The following is an 18,823-nucleotide window of genomic DNA, read 5'->3' as shown; positions in this document are numbered from 1 at the left end:
GTTCTGTTGAGCCAACACTGTGACCATCTACAGTGATATACTGTAGATATACCATATTCACCTTTAAAAACTATACAAAGTTTAGAGAAGCAAGTCATCATTTGCATTTTGCACAGATGCAAAGTGATGCTGATCAGGAAGTGCAGTGACACCGCCTAGTGGCAGCTTGGAGCTGTTGCACCTCAAGACCAAAGTTTGAAAAGCAAAAACAGATGGAGCCAGGAGTGTGCATTGCCATGTTTAATAATATACCACCACTTCAAGTCTAACACAGAGAAATCCAGCACAACCAAATGTGACTTGTTTAACTAGGTCATAATTTGCTTTGAAAAAAACTGTACAAAAAGGTGAGTTTAAAAAGTTAATATCAAGCCTTTTATTTGGTATACAGATATTCATAGATTTATACAGTATATATAGATATATGTATATATGTAACACATGTGCCACGGCAAAGTCACGGACAAACTCATCTATGATAGGACAGTACAGGAAAAAGAAATAAACATAATTATATAATGTGCTTAACTTCAAAGGAGTGCAGTGAAGCGTGTAATGAACGGCGACCAAAACCGGAATGATGAGGTAACTGCCAGGCAGAACAATCACTTATAATGGTCAAACAATAATAATAATAGTCATAATGGTAGTCATAATAATAATAATAATAGTAATATATGATCTATGAAAACAAACGGATCAATCAGGCAACCGAGAAGCATAGTGGCACTATGGACCCTTAGTGTCAGCTAGAGAAACGGATTAAAGTCTATTACACACACATAGTATGCATACGTACAGACAGTGCATACACGTACAAACAGGAAGTAAAGCCAGCCGCTCACGAGAGCACAAACTCGCAGATGTCATTACTCTCGTTTCAAACAGAAACTCGGGCATGCTCCAGGACACCCAGAAACATCTCTCACACACACAGGCATGTACAAAAGCCCAGAATTATAGGGGCAACCGAACAATTGCAATACATGTGCGCACAGCCGCTCTCTCACACTCTCTCACACACACACACACACACACGAAGGCTCAGCAAAGTCTGTGTCAGAGGTTGGGTCAAGCAGGTTGCCATTCAGAGCTACTGGGAGACGCGAGGGCTCGTGTGCATTCATGTGTAAAGGGGAAAACGAGTGACAGACGGAAGAAGGTAGAGCTGCAACGATTAGTCAATTAATCAATTAGTCTATCAACAGAAAATTAATTGCCAACACATTTTTATAATCGATGAATCATTTAGACCCATTTCTAAGGGGAACAAATACATATTAAAATGATCTCGTTCCAGCTTCTTAAATATGAATATTTTCTGGTTTCTTTAGTCTTCTATAAGACTAAATGGTTATCTTTGGGTTGGGGACTGTTAATCAGGAGAAAAGAAGACATTTGAGGACCTCATCTTGGGCTTTGGGGGAAAAGTGATTGACATTTGTCACCATTTTGTGACATTTTAATAGAGCAGCACTAATCGATTAGTCGAGAAAATTAACAGGTTAATCGATAATGAAAATTATCGTTAGTTGCAGCCCTAGAAGAAGGAGAGGAGAGAAATGACAAGACACAAAACAGCTGAGGGAAACTGGCATGAATCAGATCAAACGCAAGGGAGCGGGCCATATTCAAAATTCAAAAACAAAGCATGATAAACAACGAAGGAGTAGAAAGTGCTACACACAGAGGGAGGATGATCAGTGTGTGTGGGTGTGTGTACACGCACGAGTGTGTCCTTATTTCGGGGGCGGGGGGGGCAGTGCTGAGAGGGTTTGACGGACAGTTAGGAGTGTCTGGCTCCCCCTTGTGGTCACTCCGAGTCTCGCTGGACCTCTGAGGCGTCGGCTCGGCAGATGGGACACGTCCTGTTGGCCTGAAGACAGAGAGGGGAAACCAGGTGGTTTCAGTTCATCTCAATACTACATTCCCCTGTTCAGATCTCAATACTACATTCCCCTGTTCAGATTTCTAATGTGGTTTCTTAGTTCATTTGATTGGCCGTGCTTTGTTTTGATTTGATTTATATAAGAGTTGAGCTGAGGCTTTGGGCCGTGCTTATGCTTCTACATCACATGGTCGTGCTTCGGTTAACACAAGGATCTGGTGTCCTCCGTTCGAGTGCCTCTTAGAAAAGGGCAAACAATGCAGATATTTTTGCATTTTCAGTGGAAAATTGCGTGTCGAGGCATGTCTACAGCTTCACCAGATGTGCCCCGTCTTGGGGTTCAACTCAGTTTACAGATTTTGTACTCTACAGACTCTCTCTCTGTGCTGGATCCAGGGGCTTTTACAATCCCGTGGTTTTCAATCCAAGAGATTAAACTGTTGAAAGGAATTCAGGTCCCCACTAGACTCTTCTACAGTCCAGTTGCCTGAGACACTCCTTGAATTTGTACATAGATTGAGTGTGTGTGCATGTGTGTGTGTGTGTGTGTGCATGTGTGTGTTAAACAATAAAGATGTGTTTTTCAGAGAGATGAATAACAGCAAGTTGGGGGCCTGGTCAATGAACATGCAGAAAACAGACTTCAACACCAGCAAATCATCCTTTGCTCTGTGTTGTCCTTGGCGCTGGAAAAGCAGCTGTTGCATGCTAAGACGTAGTCTGACTCAAGGCTCGTAGATGAGTTCCAGACAGACGGTGTGAGTCAGTGAGTGAGTGAGTGAGTGAGTGGGCACTGCAGCACCCGTGGGTGAACTCACCCTGAGCCACTTGTCGACACACTTCCCGTGGAACTCGTGGCTGCAGGGCAGGACGCGCAGCAGCTGGCGGGACTCAAAGTCACTCATGCACACCACGCACCTGCAACACAACAGCTATTATCACAGGGATGCAAAACTCATGGAGAGTGATGAAGGTGATCGATACAAAGCCGAACAAAATCATTCACTTAAGTGCCTTATTTTGGGGTCAAAAAGGTGACGGTCACCTAAAGCTGACTAGTTTGTATCCCTCTATAATGAGGCAAGGCACCACCACCATGCCAGGGAAACTGTCGTTTAAAGTAGACACCCACGCCCCTTCTGTTCCCCATGGCGCTGTGGTCATTCAGGTGTCAGACACCTTAATTGTCTGCATAAAAAAGACATTCAACTTCTATTATTGTGGAAATTTAACTCAACTATGAACTTTCACACCGTAACTACTACAATCAGAAAGAGTTTCTCTGTCTGCTGTATCTTCAACTACTCATGTTCCTCATCTGAGGAAAAATCAGAGGAAAAATCAGTTATTTTGGGATGTATTCGAAATATTAAAAATACAAAAATTACGAGCTTTTGATCAGAATTCACAACCCTGCTAGACATGGCTTATGGCTGCTATTTGCACTTCTGTGTTTAGCTAGCTAACTGAAGCTACAAATATGCCAACAATGGACTATACAAAATCTGCACTTGTTATACATCATCAAGCTGTATTAGTCAAACTGTAATTCTACCAAGTTCCATTTGTTCAGGCGATCCTGGTGGGCTAAAACTCCATTTACATCCTAACTCTGCATGAACGTGTGAGGAGCCGGTGGGTGCAAATGGCCGGTACTCACAGTGTTTGTTCAGACTGGTGGTTGTTGGGATTGAACCGGTAGGAAGGCAGCTGTTCGATGTCTCCCTTGGTCAATCCTCTGAGCTTGGCCTCTCCCAGGCGCTCTGCCAGGTTCAGGAGGGCCTGTGGGAGACAACAAGGACACAAGGATCAGACGTCTGCTTCCAAGAACTACACAGACATGGTCTGCATCAAATAACTACACAGACAAGGTCTGCATCAAATAACTACACAGACATGGTCTGCATCAAATAACTACACAGGCAAGGTCTGCATCAAATAACTACACAGACAAGGTCTGCATCAAATAACTACACAGGCAAGGACAATAAAAGGAAAAGCAACACCGATAAAGACAAACCTCATAATTTTCCACTTCTCCGTCATCCACTTCCAGCTCTAGACTGATTGTGGGACCTGTGGGCTGGACTGGCAGCATCGAACTGAAGGCAGAAAGATTTCAGAATTTGTGCATTTTAATATACCAAAAGGTGCAAATGACACTAGATTGGTGCAATACGGACCAATGAATTAACCATGTCATAGTCTTAGTGCATCCATTGTGCCTTTGATGTTTTTTACGCTTTGTTTTTATACAATTTAATGATGTACTTACAGGAAGTAAGGCAGGAAGCTGGGGTGGTAAGGCGAAGGTGGCAGTGGTTGTTGCGAACGGTAGCGTCGCCCTGGGATACGCCGAGGCATGAAGTTGGGATAGGACTAAGAAGATGGATAACATATACATGTCAAATCATTTACATTGACAACCCCCCCCCCCCCTACTGCATCAATAGAGCGGGGGTGGGATGGGGGGGGGGGGGGGTGAACTGATAAATGCTTTTTCAAAAAGGAGGCAATAATCCATTCCTGCTAAACTTCCACACTGTCAGAAATCAATAATAGATGCTGCTCACTAGGGCTTGGCATTTAACCGATAATATCAAAACCAAAATATACAACATCTAACAGACTTAATCTTGCTCATGTCATATTAATTAATTAATTCAACAAATTAATTCATTTGATACTTTCCCCAATGCGTGTGTGTTCATGGATTGTCCTCTAAAAATATATACTAAGACGTGTTCGGTCACATGCCTCCGCCCTGTCCAACTAGCGTTAGTCCGTGCTCCGGCATTCAATCAAAGCGAAGCCGTCGGCATGGAGGACGACGCGAGCGAAAACACCGACAAATAGTACAGTCCAGAGTAGACCTTATCAGAGAACTCTGAGGTAGAAGTTTGAAATAATCGTGATGTTGATTTGAAGACATATTGCCCAGCCCTAACTGCTCACCACTATGAACTTTGTTTGACAGGAATTGCACTTTAAATATGTTCTGGCCGTCACTGCAGGAGGCAACAATGCATTCCTACGGTGTTCACACACTGAGAAAAGACCGTGAGCAAAACAAAGCATACAAGACTGCATTGCTCACCACGCCGAAGAACTCCTGCGGCAGAGGATCATGGGAGAGGAAGTGAAGCTGTGTGGAGTGTGGGTTGAGGGCAGGATGGGCGGCGGGGGAGTAGTGGAGCCCCGCCCCCAGAGACAGGTGCTCTCCGAGCAGCTCCACGTCGTTCTCGATCCTCTGTAACGGCTGAGGGAGGCAGGACATGAAGTCAGAGAGCACGGGGCGATGGAAGACACAAACATGCTGTTACAGACTTGAGTTTAAACACGGCATCTGAAAGATATTCTGATATTGTTATATGTGATAACAGCAACTGGCTATCAATTCAAATAAGATTACAGAGATACATGTTCATTGTCCACTTCACTAGCCTCTCTCCTGGGTGCAGTGGAGGGAAGAATATCAACCCCCGGTACAACCAACTTATTCAAACATATGTTCGCAATGATCAATGTAGACTTCGTTTTTTTTTATATACCGATACGTGTGCCATTAAAATACTTTTACAGCTATAGAACTATGTAGTGCTCAAGTGGCAGAGCTGTAGCTATAGATCAGCTGCGGCTTCTAGTCAATAACAACAACAATAACAACAAAACTACTTTGCTTTCTGCATCGCTTTACACTCATCCTTGGGTAGCTGTGTTTGGTAGCGATTACATCACCAAAGTTGAAGGAAATAAAGTACAATGCACTTCAGTGTAAGGTGTGTGGAACAGAGCCGTCGTACCATGGCTCCTCGACAACAATGCTGCATCATCTCAGAAACCATCCAGCTACTATTTTCTACAAGTTAACAAGATGGAAAAATCCAAACTGGCGTGACATTTGTGCAAGTGTGCCATGGGAGTGTGACAGAAGCGTAGCTAAGGGAATTTGTGCTCTTACTGCTGACATGATTGCTTAGGATATGCAACCGATCAGTACGACTGGGAGGAGAGAGTGATGTAAAGGATTCTTTCTGCCTATAATCAACTTGAGTCTTTGTCAATTTTGACACGTACCAAATATTGGAATATTCGTTAAGCCCACGCCTTGAATAGCCAACCAAGATAAAATGGATTTGTATTCTTTCTGCAAACCTTGAAACTTAAACCTTACTGTTGTCAACACTCAAAACAGTTAATAGTCATGGTCAACCCATCGCAACGCATATGTATTCCCACTCACCGATCGAGCCTGTTGTGTCGGGTAGGGTCCGAACTGTCCAGGCTGAGGTAGGTGAGGTGGGTGGTGGGACAGGTGCGGGGGAGGGTGGGACAGGTGGGGAGGGGGGAGGAGGAAGGCTGGGTCACTGGAGAGCAGCGACGGGAACGGGTAGGGCATGGGTAGGTGCTGCACAGAACAGGTCTGGAGGACCTAGGGGAAGGCAAACAGGTGCAATGATTTCAGTGTATGATGAAGCATAATTGGCAATAGTACTTTTTACGTTGCAACTATGCAAGCACATAGAGAAATACAAATAGCTGATACCGACTCAGAGTTATCAGTAGAGAATAGTATTAAAATAAAGAAGGTGGAGATTAACTGACATCAAATACAGGAAACTCCTCAGAAACAAGCAAAATATGTGACTGTACTATTTGACAAAAAGTCTGAACTATAAGAATGAAAATATATTGACCAAATTGAACACCTGGATTGGATTCTCTCTCTCTCTCTCTCTCTAACACACACTCACAGGAGGGGGGACGCTGCAGACGGGGTAGTGTTGTCCACTGAAGACCATCGAGCATGCTGGGATCTGCTGCGGGGAGCGTGGCGGCAGGCCGGGCGGCGGCCCCGGAGGAGACACAGGGTAAGACACGGGAACTGAACCCTAAATACAGAGATCAGAAGGCCACGGTCATCACGGTCTGACACACAGACTCTAGAGGTGAAGAGCTGCAGTTATAAGACCTCACCTGGTCGTGGAGGTCCAGCACCACACTGCTCTGTTGCTGGGATGGGTGGGTGTGGGCGTGGGCGTGGGTGTGCGGGTGGGCCGCGGGGTGCAGCAGCCTGGGGGACAGGTTGGGGGACTGGTGGAGGGGTCTTGGGGAGAGGTTTGGGGGGTGGTAGGTCGGGCGCTCGTCGGGCCCCGGCCCCCGGGGAGGCTGCTCTCTGTAGGGGGGGTAGCTCTGCGGAGGGGCCTGGTGACGGTAGTTCTCGTCCTGGGACAGGCCGTGGTGCGCGTGCAGGTGGTGGGGGTGGTGATGGTGGGGTGGGGGGTGGTGGTGATGGTGGGGGTTGCTGGTGGCATTGTAGTGGTGATGGTTGTTGTGGGCGTGGTGGTGGTGTCGGGTCAGGCGGTCCCTTCGGCCGCGCTGCCGCCTCATTGGAGGACTGAGGTGTGTGAGAGAGAGAGGGGGGGGGATAGGGAAGATGGAAAGAAAGACATTTGCATCATCATAAACACAAGGGCTGTCAATTGCACTTGAAAATCTAATTTGACTATGAATTGACTGAAATGAGTCAAATCCAACTGAAATGTGAATATTAATTATGAAATTTACATAATATTGACATATGAAAGCAGGGTGCAATGAAATTGTATCCAGAGTTGTTTTTACAATGCGTTTTTTTCCCATTATTCAATTGAAAAGATTTGAGTTGATGTTTTGTTTTAAATTTGCAAAAGGAAATCACTGGGTGAGTCTTGACTGTCTTGCCTTTTATGGAGGGAAATCCAACTATCTTCAAACATTGCTAATTAAATTACCAGTAGCAATCTCATTGTCAGGCTGTCCAGAGCCTATGGAGCCACGAGGACGCACGAGGAGCTAGTGATGTGTTCAGTTCAATTTCGTTCCATTAAAAGAAAATATATATGTTTTTGAAACATTCGATGGGCAGGTTGGGACGAGAATTTATTATGATTCAGTGACATTTGAATGAAACTCGTATATTGAAATAAGCCTAAATAAATAGAGCCTCAACATACGTACATCTTAGTCAACAACAACAACGCACAAATACTTGCAAACTGAATCGTGCATCACTGAACATGATCATGTCTGCGCTGCTATTGCATTACTATTTCCCCGGGTATTTTGTTTTTAAGTTGGCGTATAGTAAACATCAAAAGCTCTTGAATAATTGAACACGCATACCTGCGACGGTTGCGAACAGGCGTGTGGCATCTCTCTGGCATGTAGTGGGGGTGTGGTCTGCGATTGGGGGGCAGCTCCCAGGGGCGAATGGGAGAGGAGGGAGCGGAGGGAGGGGCGGAGCTTAGATCCAACATGGGCTGCTGGGAAAGACGCTGCCTTTTCGGGCTGGGACTGTCTTCCATCTGCACAGAGATATATGGAAGGAGGAGGGGGGACGAGATGGGATGGTACCACGTCGGGAAAAAGAGAGAGAAAAGACAGGAAGCGGGTGAGCATGAATGTCAGAAGAGAATCAAAAGCTGAAAAATTCAAATCGAGCGCGCACACCGAGGCAACGAGCCGTGGCCATTTTTTCCTACTCACCTTGTCCCGATCCTCACTGCACACATTATCTGGATGGAAGTGTAGCACTCCCCCTGCAGGCCACAGGAAAAACTCGGATCAGATAGGGCTAAGCAAAACATCAACATCACAAGACACACATACGCCTGCTAAGCCAACAGAAATAAACCAGCAACAACAACACAGACATCTGCTCGCAGTCGAGCTTATTTTCCATTCCAAGATCACATCAGATGGCTAGAAAGTCACCAGCTTGATGCAGGCGAGGCCATTTGCTTGAAGTGTACCACAGAGTGTGAAAGGCTAGAAGACCAGCACTGTCTGGGATAAAAGACTCCTTTAAACTAGATGTCCGAGCTTCGACAGCGAGAGCAGAAACGTGTGCCTGAGCTCATGCTGCTAAGCAGGTGGCCATGTTGATTGTAGCTGGGTCCAGTCAGTGCTACAGTCCCCTGTCCTCAGCAAGGATCTGGCTTCAAAACGGCCTTTTGAATTATCTGCTTCACACAGGCGGACAAGAAAGTGAGCCATCTCTGGAAGATGTCACACTAGACTCTCATCTCCGGCTCTCGCAGACAAATCATTCCCTCTGATCTAACAAGAAAAGCACACTGCTTTTGGTTAGACGCGCACACACACACCCGCGCTGACTCGCACACACAGGCACACAGTAGACCAGGGGTGGCCAAACTACGGGCCGCGGGCCAACTGCGGCCCGCTGCCCGTTTTTAAGTGGCCCGCCATGAATTTAGCACCAAAAAAAAAAGAAGCTAAAAACGTTTTTCCGTTTTAACACATTGAATGCCAGCCATGTTTTCATTCCTGTAGGTAAGTTGTGCCAGGGGTGTTTTTGACGATTCTGGCTCATTTTAGAAGAGCCGAGGATTCTTTTCTGTTAAGAATTCATGAACACCAATCATCTAAAAATAACTAATAGAATGTGTGCTTTCTCTGTCTAAAAGAGTTAGTTTGCAGAGTTAGTAGTTATGTAGATATTAGCCGTTGAGTACAGCATGGTTTCAGCGTCTGGAAATTTATTCAGAGATAAATGGCTTTTTGTGAAACAGTCACTTTAACCATTCATTTTTGGCATCAGTAAGACCGTCAGACATTCTAAACAATAGTTTTGAACAGTAATTTCCTCCATAACAACAGGAAACACCCCTCTCATTCAAACTCCTCCCTCCGTGTGTCTTCTCCTCCTTCCTCCTGGCTCTAACAGCGGGCGTGTCAGAAGCGCATTGCTGCTGCCTGCCTGCCTGTCTGCCTGTCGGGCAAGACGAGTCTGAAATGGATTACTGTAAAATCGCGTCGCCATTTCCTTGAATGGCTTGCTCCCGCGGTGTGTGTGTGTGTGTGTGTGTGTGTGTGTGTGTGTGTGTGTTCGCGCGTTGCTGCGCGGCTCTGGGGGGAAGGGATCTCTGTCCGTTCTGTGTGTGTGTGTCCGGGCTTCTGACTGTAAAATCGCCAAGCCATTTCCGCGGGAGGCGGCTGCTTTTGTGGCTTTTGGGTCCCGTGGCTGTGACTTCTCTCGGTCTCTGTCGCCACTTAGTGGTCGGTAAAATAGATTACACACATGCTCTTGCTCCAAATAGTTATCTCGAAGATGTAAAAGGGGTTGATTGATGTCCCACCGTCAAAAAAAAAAAATGTTTATGTAAGACGAGTTAGCTCGTCCTTGGCACTTAAGCGCTGGATTATGTAAGACGAGTTAGGTCGTCTATGGCACTTAATGAGTTAAAGTTTAAAACGGAAAACGAAAAAATAAAGAAAAAGAAACGGAAAAACTAAAACAAAAAAACTGATTCCCCCCCATTTCGTTTTTTCAATTTCAAACCATTGAAACCGGTTATACAGTACTTGAGTACCCTGACCTGGTCTATTTATTTTTAAACATTTTTAATACTGAATGAATGTTTAATACTAATGTTATGTTAAATTATCTGTCTTAAGCTGTTGGCACAGTAAAAGAAATTTTGAAAACATACAGAAATACCCATTGTAATAGGTGAGCACATCAATAAACACTATGTGTCATATATTTATTTAGGTAGAAATTAAATTTTTGATGGCACAAGGGTTTTCTGGCCCAATTTCTTTTGCGCAAAAACTGCCGCACTTAATATTGTTTGGCCCGCGACTCCTTATATTTTTCTGTATGCGGCCCACAACCAAAAAGGTTTGGCCATCCCTGCAGTAGACCGTACACACAAACACACACACCTCACCTTATCAAACACGTACAACACTTGAGGGCATCCTGTAGGCTCTGCAAGCTAGGGCACACACGTCAGTGACATGTGTGCCCTAGCGTGCAGAGCCATGACGTCACACGTTTGATTCCGGTTCACGACCCTCGTCATGTCATCAGCACAGTGTGCACACTCTCCATGATACTGTATACACTCCCTATCCAATAACCAGCAGCAGCAGGGCAGTGTAGAGACTAGGCAGCTAGAGCGTTCATCTGAAAGGCCTGGGTTCAAACTAGGGATGTTCATTTTGAAAAATTTCCATAATCGAAAATCGGGGAAAATTAACGATCAATTATCGATTATCGATCATATTAATAATAATATATATATATATATATATATATACCTATGGCAGAAAATACGAAAGACAACGTGTTCTCCTCAATGAACTCTTTATTTCAATGTGTCTCCTCTCCAACACTCTGCTGTCCCCGGCGCATGCCGGTGTGAATTCCCCATGTTTAAAACAGTTTTGTTGGCACAAAGGCCCGTGCCCAGCCAGAAAACTAGAGACTATATGAAGCTCCACCTCACGTTAGTCGGCTGTGCAATGGAGTGGGGCGAGGAGGAACGAATTCCACCCAAACCTAGTCCGCAATTTTTTTTTTTTTTTTTTTTTTTTATAATAACAAAATCGATAAAAATTCCACATGATCGATTCCATTCCTTAACGATCAATTATTGATTTTCGATAACTGATGAACATCCCTAGTTCAAACCCCAGTGTTGGCAAGCATCTGCCTGCCCTGCTCAAGTGTCCTTGAGGGGACTGAACCCCTACCAGCTACAGGAGCAATGTTATGTAGCCGACCACCTCGCTCATCCATACAAGCCAAAAGATCATCTTATCCTGTGGGGATCAGTAGATCATTTTCTCCTGTGGGGGATCAGTAGAGCAGCAGCAAAAAATGACCCACATAAAAGCAGGATAACGGTAATAATCTCCTTGAAGATATCAATGTAAAAAAAAATGAAATAGTGGAAAAAGTGAGAAAATCCCATGTGTGAATAAAGCTGCAATGCCACAAACATCATCTCAAAAACACACAATGCTCTCCAGGTTGTTTTCCTGCTGGCACAGTCACGTGTTATCTGGATGCTGCACGTGTACACAAACAACATCTTAAGAAGGATGTCCTTGAACTTGGCTGACAAGAGTTTCCTTTACGCAGGCAGCCCAAAACCTTTTAATCGCCAAAAAAAAAGAAAGATCTCTTCTCCCTCTTTCTGCCTCTCTCCCTCATCCAAACGGCACCTCCTGCCTCCTCGTAAACAACAGATCTGAAAGCCCCCCCTCTCTGTTTTGTGACTTTACGATGCCACTCGGGAGCCGTGTGAAGTCTGCAGAGAGTGACAGCTCAAAGACGCCCTGCTAGTAGGCTGTGGGGAACAGAAGGACAGGCGGGTGCTGACTGACTGGCTTTGTGGAGCTTAGGCAGGGAGGGATACGGCCCATACACTAGCCCAGGCCCGGCAGGGGTGTCCAAACCTTTTTGGAATGGGGGCCAGATTAGATCATGTGAAAATACCTGGGGGCCAGCTGCTTCTCACATTATACAGGTTGTAAAACAAACAAGCACATGAAATCACATACAATAATATAAATTGTATCCAAGGATTTTGTTGACCATCTGAAAACATTAGTTCTGCCTGTGTTGTTCCTACTTGGTGCTTGTCTACAAACTGTATGAGAGTGCAGCTGTCATCATTAGGTGAATGGAAAAATGTGAATTGAACTTGATTGATTAGCCAATACTGTAGTCACATATAGTATATTTTGAGAGACAAGCCAAGGACCACTTCAAATCGGTCTGTTGGCTGCAATTGGCCCCCGGGCCAGACTTTGGACTTACCCCCCTCCCCCCCCACATCCATTTTGTTTAGACCTCCAGCTTAGACATAGGAGAGGGGGTGGTGGGCGGGTTCTGTTGGTTCTGTTGGTGAGCAGACACACGGGCTGTTTGCTTCCAGCATGGCTGCCGGGGGAAGCTTGACACTAGATTTCTTTGCCGCCGACAATCGATTGAGAGTAGCAAACTTTAACTATATCTGCTGACACAGAGTAGCCATTTGATTTTCTTTTTTCTTTTACTGAACTATAAACCATTAAACCATTATTTTGGAGTGACTGGCCAAAAATGGAGAGACTATATGCTGTAGAGACATCATTACCTCCGCCAAGGAGGTTATGTTTACTTTTCGGTGCCATTTGTTTCTTTGTTTGTCAGTAAGATTAGAAAACTACTGGGCCCCAGTGGGCCAATTTTCATGAAACCTCGTGGAATCATGGCATGGGGCAAGGAAGAAGAACCCATTACATTTTGGAGCGGATCCGATCCGCCTCACAAAATGTGCATATCAGAGGTCTGCGCTCTCCTAGTGTGCTTCTAGTTCTACACGTGAAACAGCAAAAAATTAAATGCTTTACTTTGGTTTCTGAAATATTGCACATCGATCTGTATATAAGATTTTGCTATTCCCAAAATTCTCAGACACCAACATCAAATTTTAAGTCCGTACTACCTAGGGCTGTGAATCTTCACTGGCCTCACGATTCGATTCGATTACGATTCAGAGGGCTACGATTCGATTCGATTCGATTACGATTATCGATGCATATTAAATCGATGCATCACTTTTTTTCCCCGAATACATTTTTTTTCTCACTTTCTTTTTTCTCAATGTGTGGCTACTTTTAAAATAAAAGTGCATTTAGAATTGCATTGTATTATGATCCATAATTAAAATAAACAACGGCATGTACTTCCATTATATTTTATTTGATTATATAATTATATTTTACTTTTATTTTTATAATCGATTTTTGACATTTGTGAATCGATGCAGAATCGTGCAGGTCCGCATCGCGATGCATCTTATAATCGATTATTTTTGACACCCCTAGTACTACCGCCAACCCACCGTATTGCTGCATCTATAAGAACTGGTTGCTATATTTGATTTGATTTGATTTGATTTGATTTCCTTTATTTACCCAGGGAAGCCTCTTGAGAGCAAGCCCTCATTTTCAAGAGTGCCCTGCTACAAAAGTACATATACAAAAAGTTTCAGACAAACAGGACAAGTGATAAATATATTAATGCCAGCAGCACTAAAGCTAGGCCAGTTCAGAACAATTCATATGGTGGGTTTATGTCTTAAACTGGGAGCGAGAGCAAGACACAGATAGATGGGTGACAGAGGAGAGATAGGGGGGACGGGGGGCACATGTCCCCAAATCCAATCCAGACACATTCTGCTTAAAGTCATGTTAAGAGGGGTAAAACACTGAGATGTACAAAAAAAAAAGAGACAAGAAATCTATAATACTCTCAAGATAAACTGACTCTATATACACACACACACACACACACACACACACACACACACACACACACAAAGCCATCTGCAGCTGCTGAGGAGGATCAAACAGCTGGGAGATGCGCTGTTTGAGTCATCCACACAAATCCCTCTGTAGTGCCTCGGTTTGGGAAGCATGTGTGCTTGTATTTCTGTGTGTGTAGTATCTGTGTGTGTGTGTGTGTGTGTGTGTGTGTGTGTGTGTGTGTGTGTGTGTGTGTGCATGTATCCCTTCCGTGTGGGTTATTTTGGTTCTGGATGGCAACAGTACTGCTATTACAAAAGAACTCCATTAAAAGCCTGCAATCATTCATTGCTTTTGCTGTTTGCCTTCGGGGGAATCCTGTGTGGTAGAACGGCTCCTTTCTCCAGTCTCTCTCCAAAGGTTAGCCAGTGGAACCTGCTCAACACCACAGACTGGTGTCACTGTTGGAACCTGCTGAACACTACACAGACTGCTGTCACTGTTCAAAGCACTGACACACATAGTAAAGAAACCAACAACACAACTGCATTGTTCCTTCCTCCCTGCCTTTGTCATCCGACAGCTCTTTAAATCTACTATGCAGAACCTATTTTTACTCTGTTGTATCTCAGCCACTAAATGTGAGCTACGTGTCTTTTTTGGGATGGGGGGCAACTTATGGAACATTGGACCTCCAGGGCCAAACTCAATTGGTGGTGTTAAGAAGTTGAACAGCATTACTTTGTGTTTAAAGCTGAAAGACGATAGGCCTAGTGGTGAAGTGCTCTGAACAGCATACTATTCTGTGCTTGTCTGCTGCACAGCAATTAACACGTTCACTGCCAATGACGTGTTGATACGTCAAAAAAAATCCAACGGTTGACTGCCAATGACGTGTTGATACGTCAAAAAAAAAAAAAAAAAAAATTGACGGTGGGACGTTGATCTAACCCTTTTACATCTCTTATATAAATATTGGAGCCGCCGAATGTGTACAACCCATTCCACCGACCCACTAAGTGGCGACAGTGCTCTCCACACTAGAAAAAGCAGAGCCAAAACTGCAGGGGAACGCGCGATGAAACCATTCTCATACTGTAAAATGGATTGGCGAAAACGCTTTCGCGCTGATTGCTGGCGGTGGGGGATTGCAAATTTGCATAATAGATTATGGGTGCAACACACTTTGAAACACGCAGCATAAATAAGACCAGAATCGCAAAATAAACCCCGTTTCTTGGGGTTTCTCAACCGAAACCCCAAGAAACGAGCGAGCCCATCCTCGCCCAGCGGCCGCCAGCAGACAGGAGCAGCAGCAGCAGCAGAAACGAGCTTGTGACACGCCCACTGCAGCCAAGAAGAACACACACGGAGGGAGGAGTTTGAAGTAGAGGGGGGTTTCCTGCTGTTATGGAGGAAATTACTGTTCAAAACTATTGTTTAGATGTCTGACGTCTTACTGATGCCAAAAATGAATAGTTAAAGTGACTGTTCTATCGAATTTCACAAAAAGCTATTTATCTCAGCTTAAATTTTCAGACGCTGAAACCATGCTGTATTCAAGTGCTAATGCCTACATAACTACTAACTCTACAAACTAACTCTTTTAGACAGAGAAAGCACACATTCTATTAGTTCTTTTGAGATATTTTGTGTTCACAAAATCTTAGCAGAAAAGAATCCTCGGGTCTTGAAAGATGAGCCAGAATCCTAAAAAAAAACCTCTGGCAGAAGCTACCTACAGTAAAAAAAAAAAACGGCTGGCAGTGAATGTGTTAACAATCTGAAAAGAACTCATGGCACCACCAGAAAGAAAGGGTTTTTTTCTTTTCCAGAAATTTCAAAAGCCATTTCAATGCTCTCTTCAAAGCTCCAAGTTGTAAAGAAAGACTGTAGGCTGTTTGTATCATGTTTGCGATGGCAAAGTTTGGCACTTTGACCGTCGCCATCTTGGATGAGAAGAGCCACAGCGATGCCTGCTATTGGTCAGTGATCGTCGAGCAGTGCGATCCCTGGACAGGCGACCTGTCAATCACGTCCCCCAAATCATTTTCTGCTTTATCATTTATTTTACTATAAATAGGACCATAATTGACCAAATCAACACCATGCTATATTGAAGAAGACTCAAAACTATTGATTGAGACATAAACTCATTAGGATAGTGTTTACTGAAGTAATAAATGAAGTGAAGTAGGGTTATTTCCCCATTGCAATCCATACAATTTGCAGCCATAGACTGTATAAACGGTTGAGTTATATACAAATTCACCCCCTGCACATGTACAGTTGTTATGAATGGTTAAATTAGATAAAAATTAACTAAAACCTGGCTATAAACATGTTCATTCCTGCTGTAAATTTTGGTATTTTAACATGGGGGTCTATGGTGAATCCCGCCTCAGGTGGCCATTCAAGGGACTGCAGTTTTTGGCACTTCCTTGTTGGCCTCATCTTTCCAAGCCGGAGGTTGCCGCTTGGATCATGAATGATGGCATATATCATTGATCTGATGATGAAAAGGCCTTGCTACCCATCTCCAATCTGAATCTGCAATACTTCCACCTATCCACGATTTGCTGGTGGATTAATTGCATGCACTGTCTACATTGTTGGATATGATCTAATTGTAATTCTAATTTAATTGCCTCTAAATTCTTTAGTGCTGCTGCACTACCTTGTTACTAAGGAGTGAGTCTTCCAGCACCACACACACCATGATAGAAAATCTGTGGGAGAACTCTGCACTATACAGTTTCACATTCCTACCGAGGGTCAGGCTAATTACACTGCAATTAGCTGAGGAGATGAGGATAAAACATGGCAATGACGTACAAGGCACAAATCAGGAAGCTAGTTTGCCCAGTTTACCTGATTAATTAAATGCTATCCAAACCTCTACAGCAGAGCCCCCAGCGGCAGCGCACTACAACACCTGACATGAAGGCTGACTGTTAAAAGCAACAGCTGGCAGTGAAAGGACCCAGCCTTTTTATTTACATGTCTGAAAGCCTGTTAAACCGCCCAACGGTCTGCTTCCCTCCCCCAGGGCCTGTGTGCTGTGTGTGATCATGCATCTAGCAGGGGGCAGCAGGCCCTATTTATTTAGGCTTATTGCTTACCGGCCGCGGGATGTCTGTGAGCCCCGTGTGCGGAGTGGTAGCTCCCCTGGGTGTGCTGCTGGCTCTCCGGGTAGCTCCGGGGACCTCCGTGGTGCGGCGGCCACCCGGGGTTGCTCTGCTGCTGCGGGTAGCTCACCCCTCCGCTGGCGTTCATCATGCTCCCGTTACCGACTGCGTTACCGCCGTTGCTTCCGCCACTACCGCTCATGCCGAAATGATAGAAGCCAGACCGAGACCGCGACCGAGTCCTCGGGGGGTCCATGGCTGATGAGGGCGGTGGTAGCTGGACGTAACGAAGGCAGGCTGGAGAGATGGAGGTTTAGCTGTCGCGGGCAGGAACCTCCCCTCGTCAGACCCGAGTCTCTCTACCCACCTAGTAATCTCCGTTACCGATTAATTCTTGTGACTGTTTTCCTAGGCATTTAAAGCAGTTGTTTTGACAGACGAGATGGCTAGAAGCAACGGAGGGTTCAGAGCAGCACAGCCCGCTGATGTCGCACAAGCACCATCTGCAGACTAGATCCACTCTTCTCCCCTCGCTATCCGTGCTGCTTCACGCCGATACTTAGTGAAAACACTGTTTTAATTTAACTCGTATAAACGCAAATATGTACATCAAATACTTCTATATCCACGGCGTATACTATAATATAGTGGTAACCGAGCGAAACTGTATTTTTCTGATAGTTAACTAACTAACGTTAACTTGGTATACGAGTGGTTGCCAGAACAACAGCTGAGCAAGTCTCAGGTTCTCTATTGTCTTTTCAGACTGGAGCTCTGGCTGCCTTTCCCACAGTCAAAAGTCCTTTTCAGATCTGTAAGCATTACTCGCAATCGACCGTTTCCTATTCGAGTGAACCATTTGACTGGGATATTTGTTTACAACAATTGAAAACTAACTGGAGTGAATGTTATTAGCTAAACCCTCAAAAGCGGAGTACAATCCTTCGAAAACAGAAGAACTCAATGCAAACAAGATGGCTAGCGTTAGCAAACTAAAGGGAAACTGCCCAGTTAGCTGGCTGGCAAACAAAGTTATTATTAGCTTACATAAGCCTGTGACTATTACAACTAAACTGCAAATGGGTAACCCAACGTTACTCTTGATAATAACGTCACACCCCTTTTCGTTCGCTAACTATACCTGTCGTTTCATTAGCATGTCGATATTATCTTAGCTAGCCCAAGGCTAACAACAGGAAGCTGGACCGAGCAGGGAAAACAAGTCCAACAGTGCCGACATTACAAGCTAGCAAACGTCGTACAATATGGAGGTAACGAAGCTAGCGTTACACCGTGCTAATAATAAAATACTTTAATCGGTATGAGCAAACGGATACCTTATCCCATAAGTAATGTGCACGATTTCTGCCGAATGTAAATCCCCCTCGCGTTCGCTATCGAGTGTTTTCTCTTGTCAGCAGGGAGCGTAGTGGAGATCAATCAATGGGATATTCACATCTCTGCGCAGTCGCTTTCAATCGATCACAGATAAAGGCGAGGATCGTAGATCTTTCACTCGCCCGCTAGGGTTAATATGCAAATCACACGAATACACAAGCGTGACAACAACGCCACACGGGTGTGAGATTCTGGTCACTCTAAAGATTTGATTGATTACGAACGATCGAGGTCGATTTTAACAAGCTGCCAGTTATCTGAATTGACTACTTTGGACTGGCAGCCCGCGGGCAGTGGCCAAGCTCATTAATAATTCAGTAGC

The 18,823-nt window shown here is 44.7% G+C and overlaps 1 protein-coding gene across 1 annotated transcript; it reads right to left on the bottom strand.

Moving 5' to 3' along the window:
• Positions 1–225: 225 nt before the first annotated feature.
• On the bottom strand, positions 226–18,471 carry LOC310790491 (E3 ubiquitin-protein ligase RNF38-like). The gene is made up of 12 exons (XM_083652192.1): positions 17,098–18,471; positions 8,417–8,469; positions 8,054–8,235; positions 6,866–7,286; positions 6,643–6,780; positions 6,132–6,320; positions 4,986–5,147; positions 4,164–4,267; positions 3,909–3,990; positions 3,549–3,670; positions 2,707–2,806; positions 226–1,876 (listed from the first exon to the last, which is right to left on the bottom strand). The coding sequence occupies exons 1-12, from the start codon at positions 17,357–17,359 to the stop codon at positions 1,814–1,816; spliced, it is 1,878 nt and encodes a 625-aa protein (XP_083508318.1). The 5' UTR covers positions 17,360–18,471; the 3' UTR covers positions 226–1,813.
• Between the last annotated feature and the right edge of the window lie 352 nt (positions 18,472–18,823).

The sequence above is a fragment of the Poromitra crassiceps genome (genome assembly GCF_964638095.1).
Source record: "Poromitra crassiceps genome assembly, chromosome: 15".
In the NCBI taxonomy this organism is placed as follows: domain Eukaryota; kingdom Metazoa; phylum Chordata; class Actinopteri; order Beryciformes; family Melamphaidae; genus Poromitra; species Poromitra crassiceps.
Note: the sequence above shows the minus strand (reverse complement) of the source record. Positions and strands in the feature narration are given on the sequence as shown.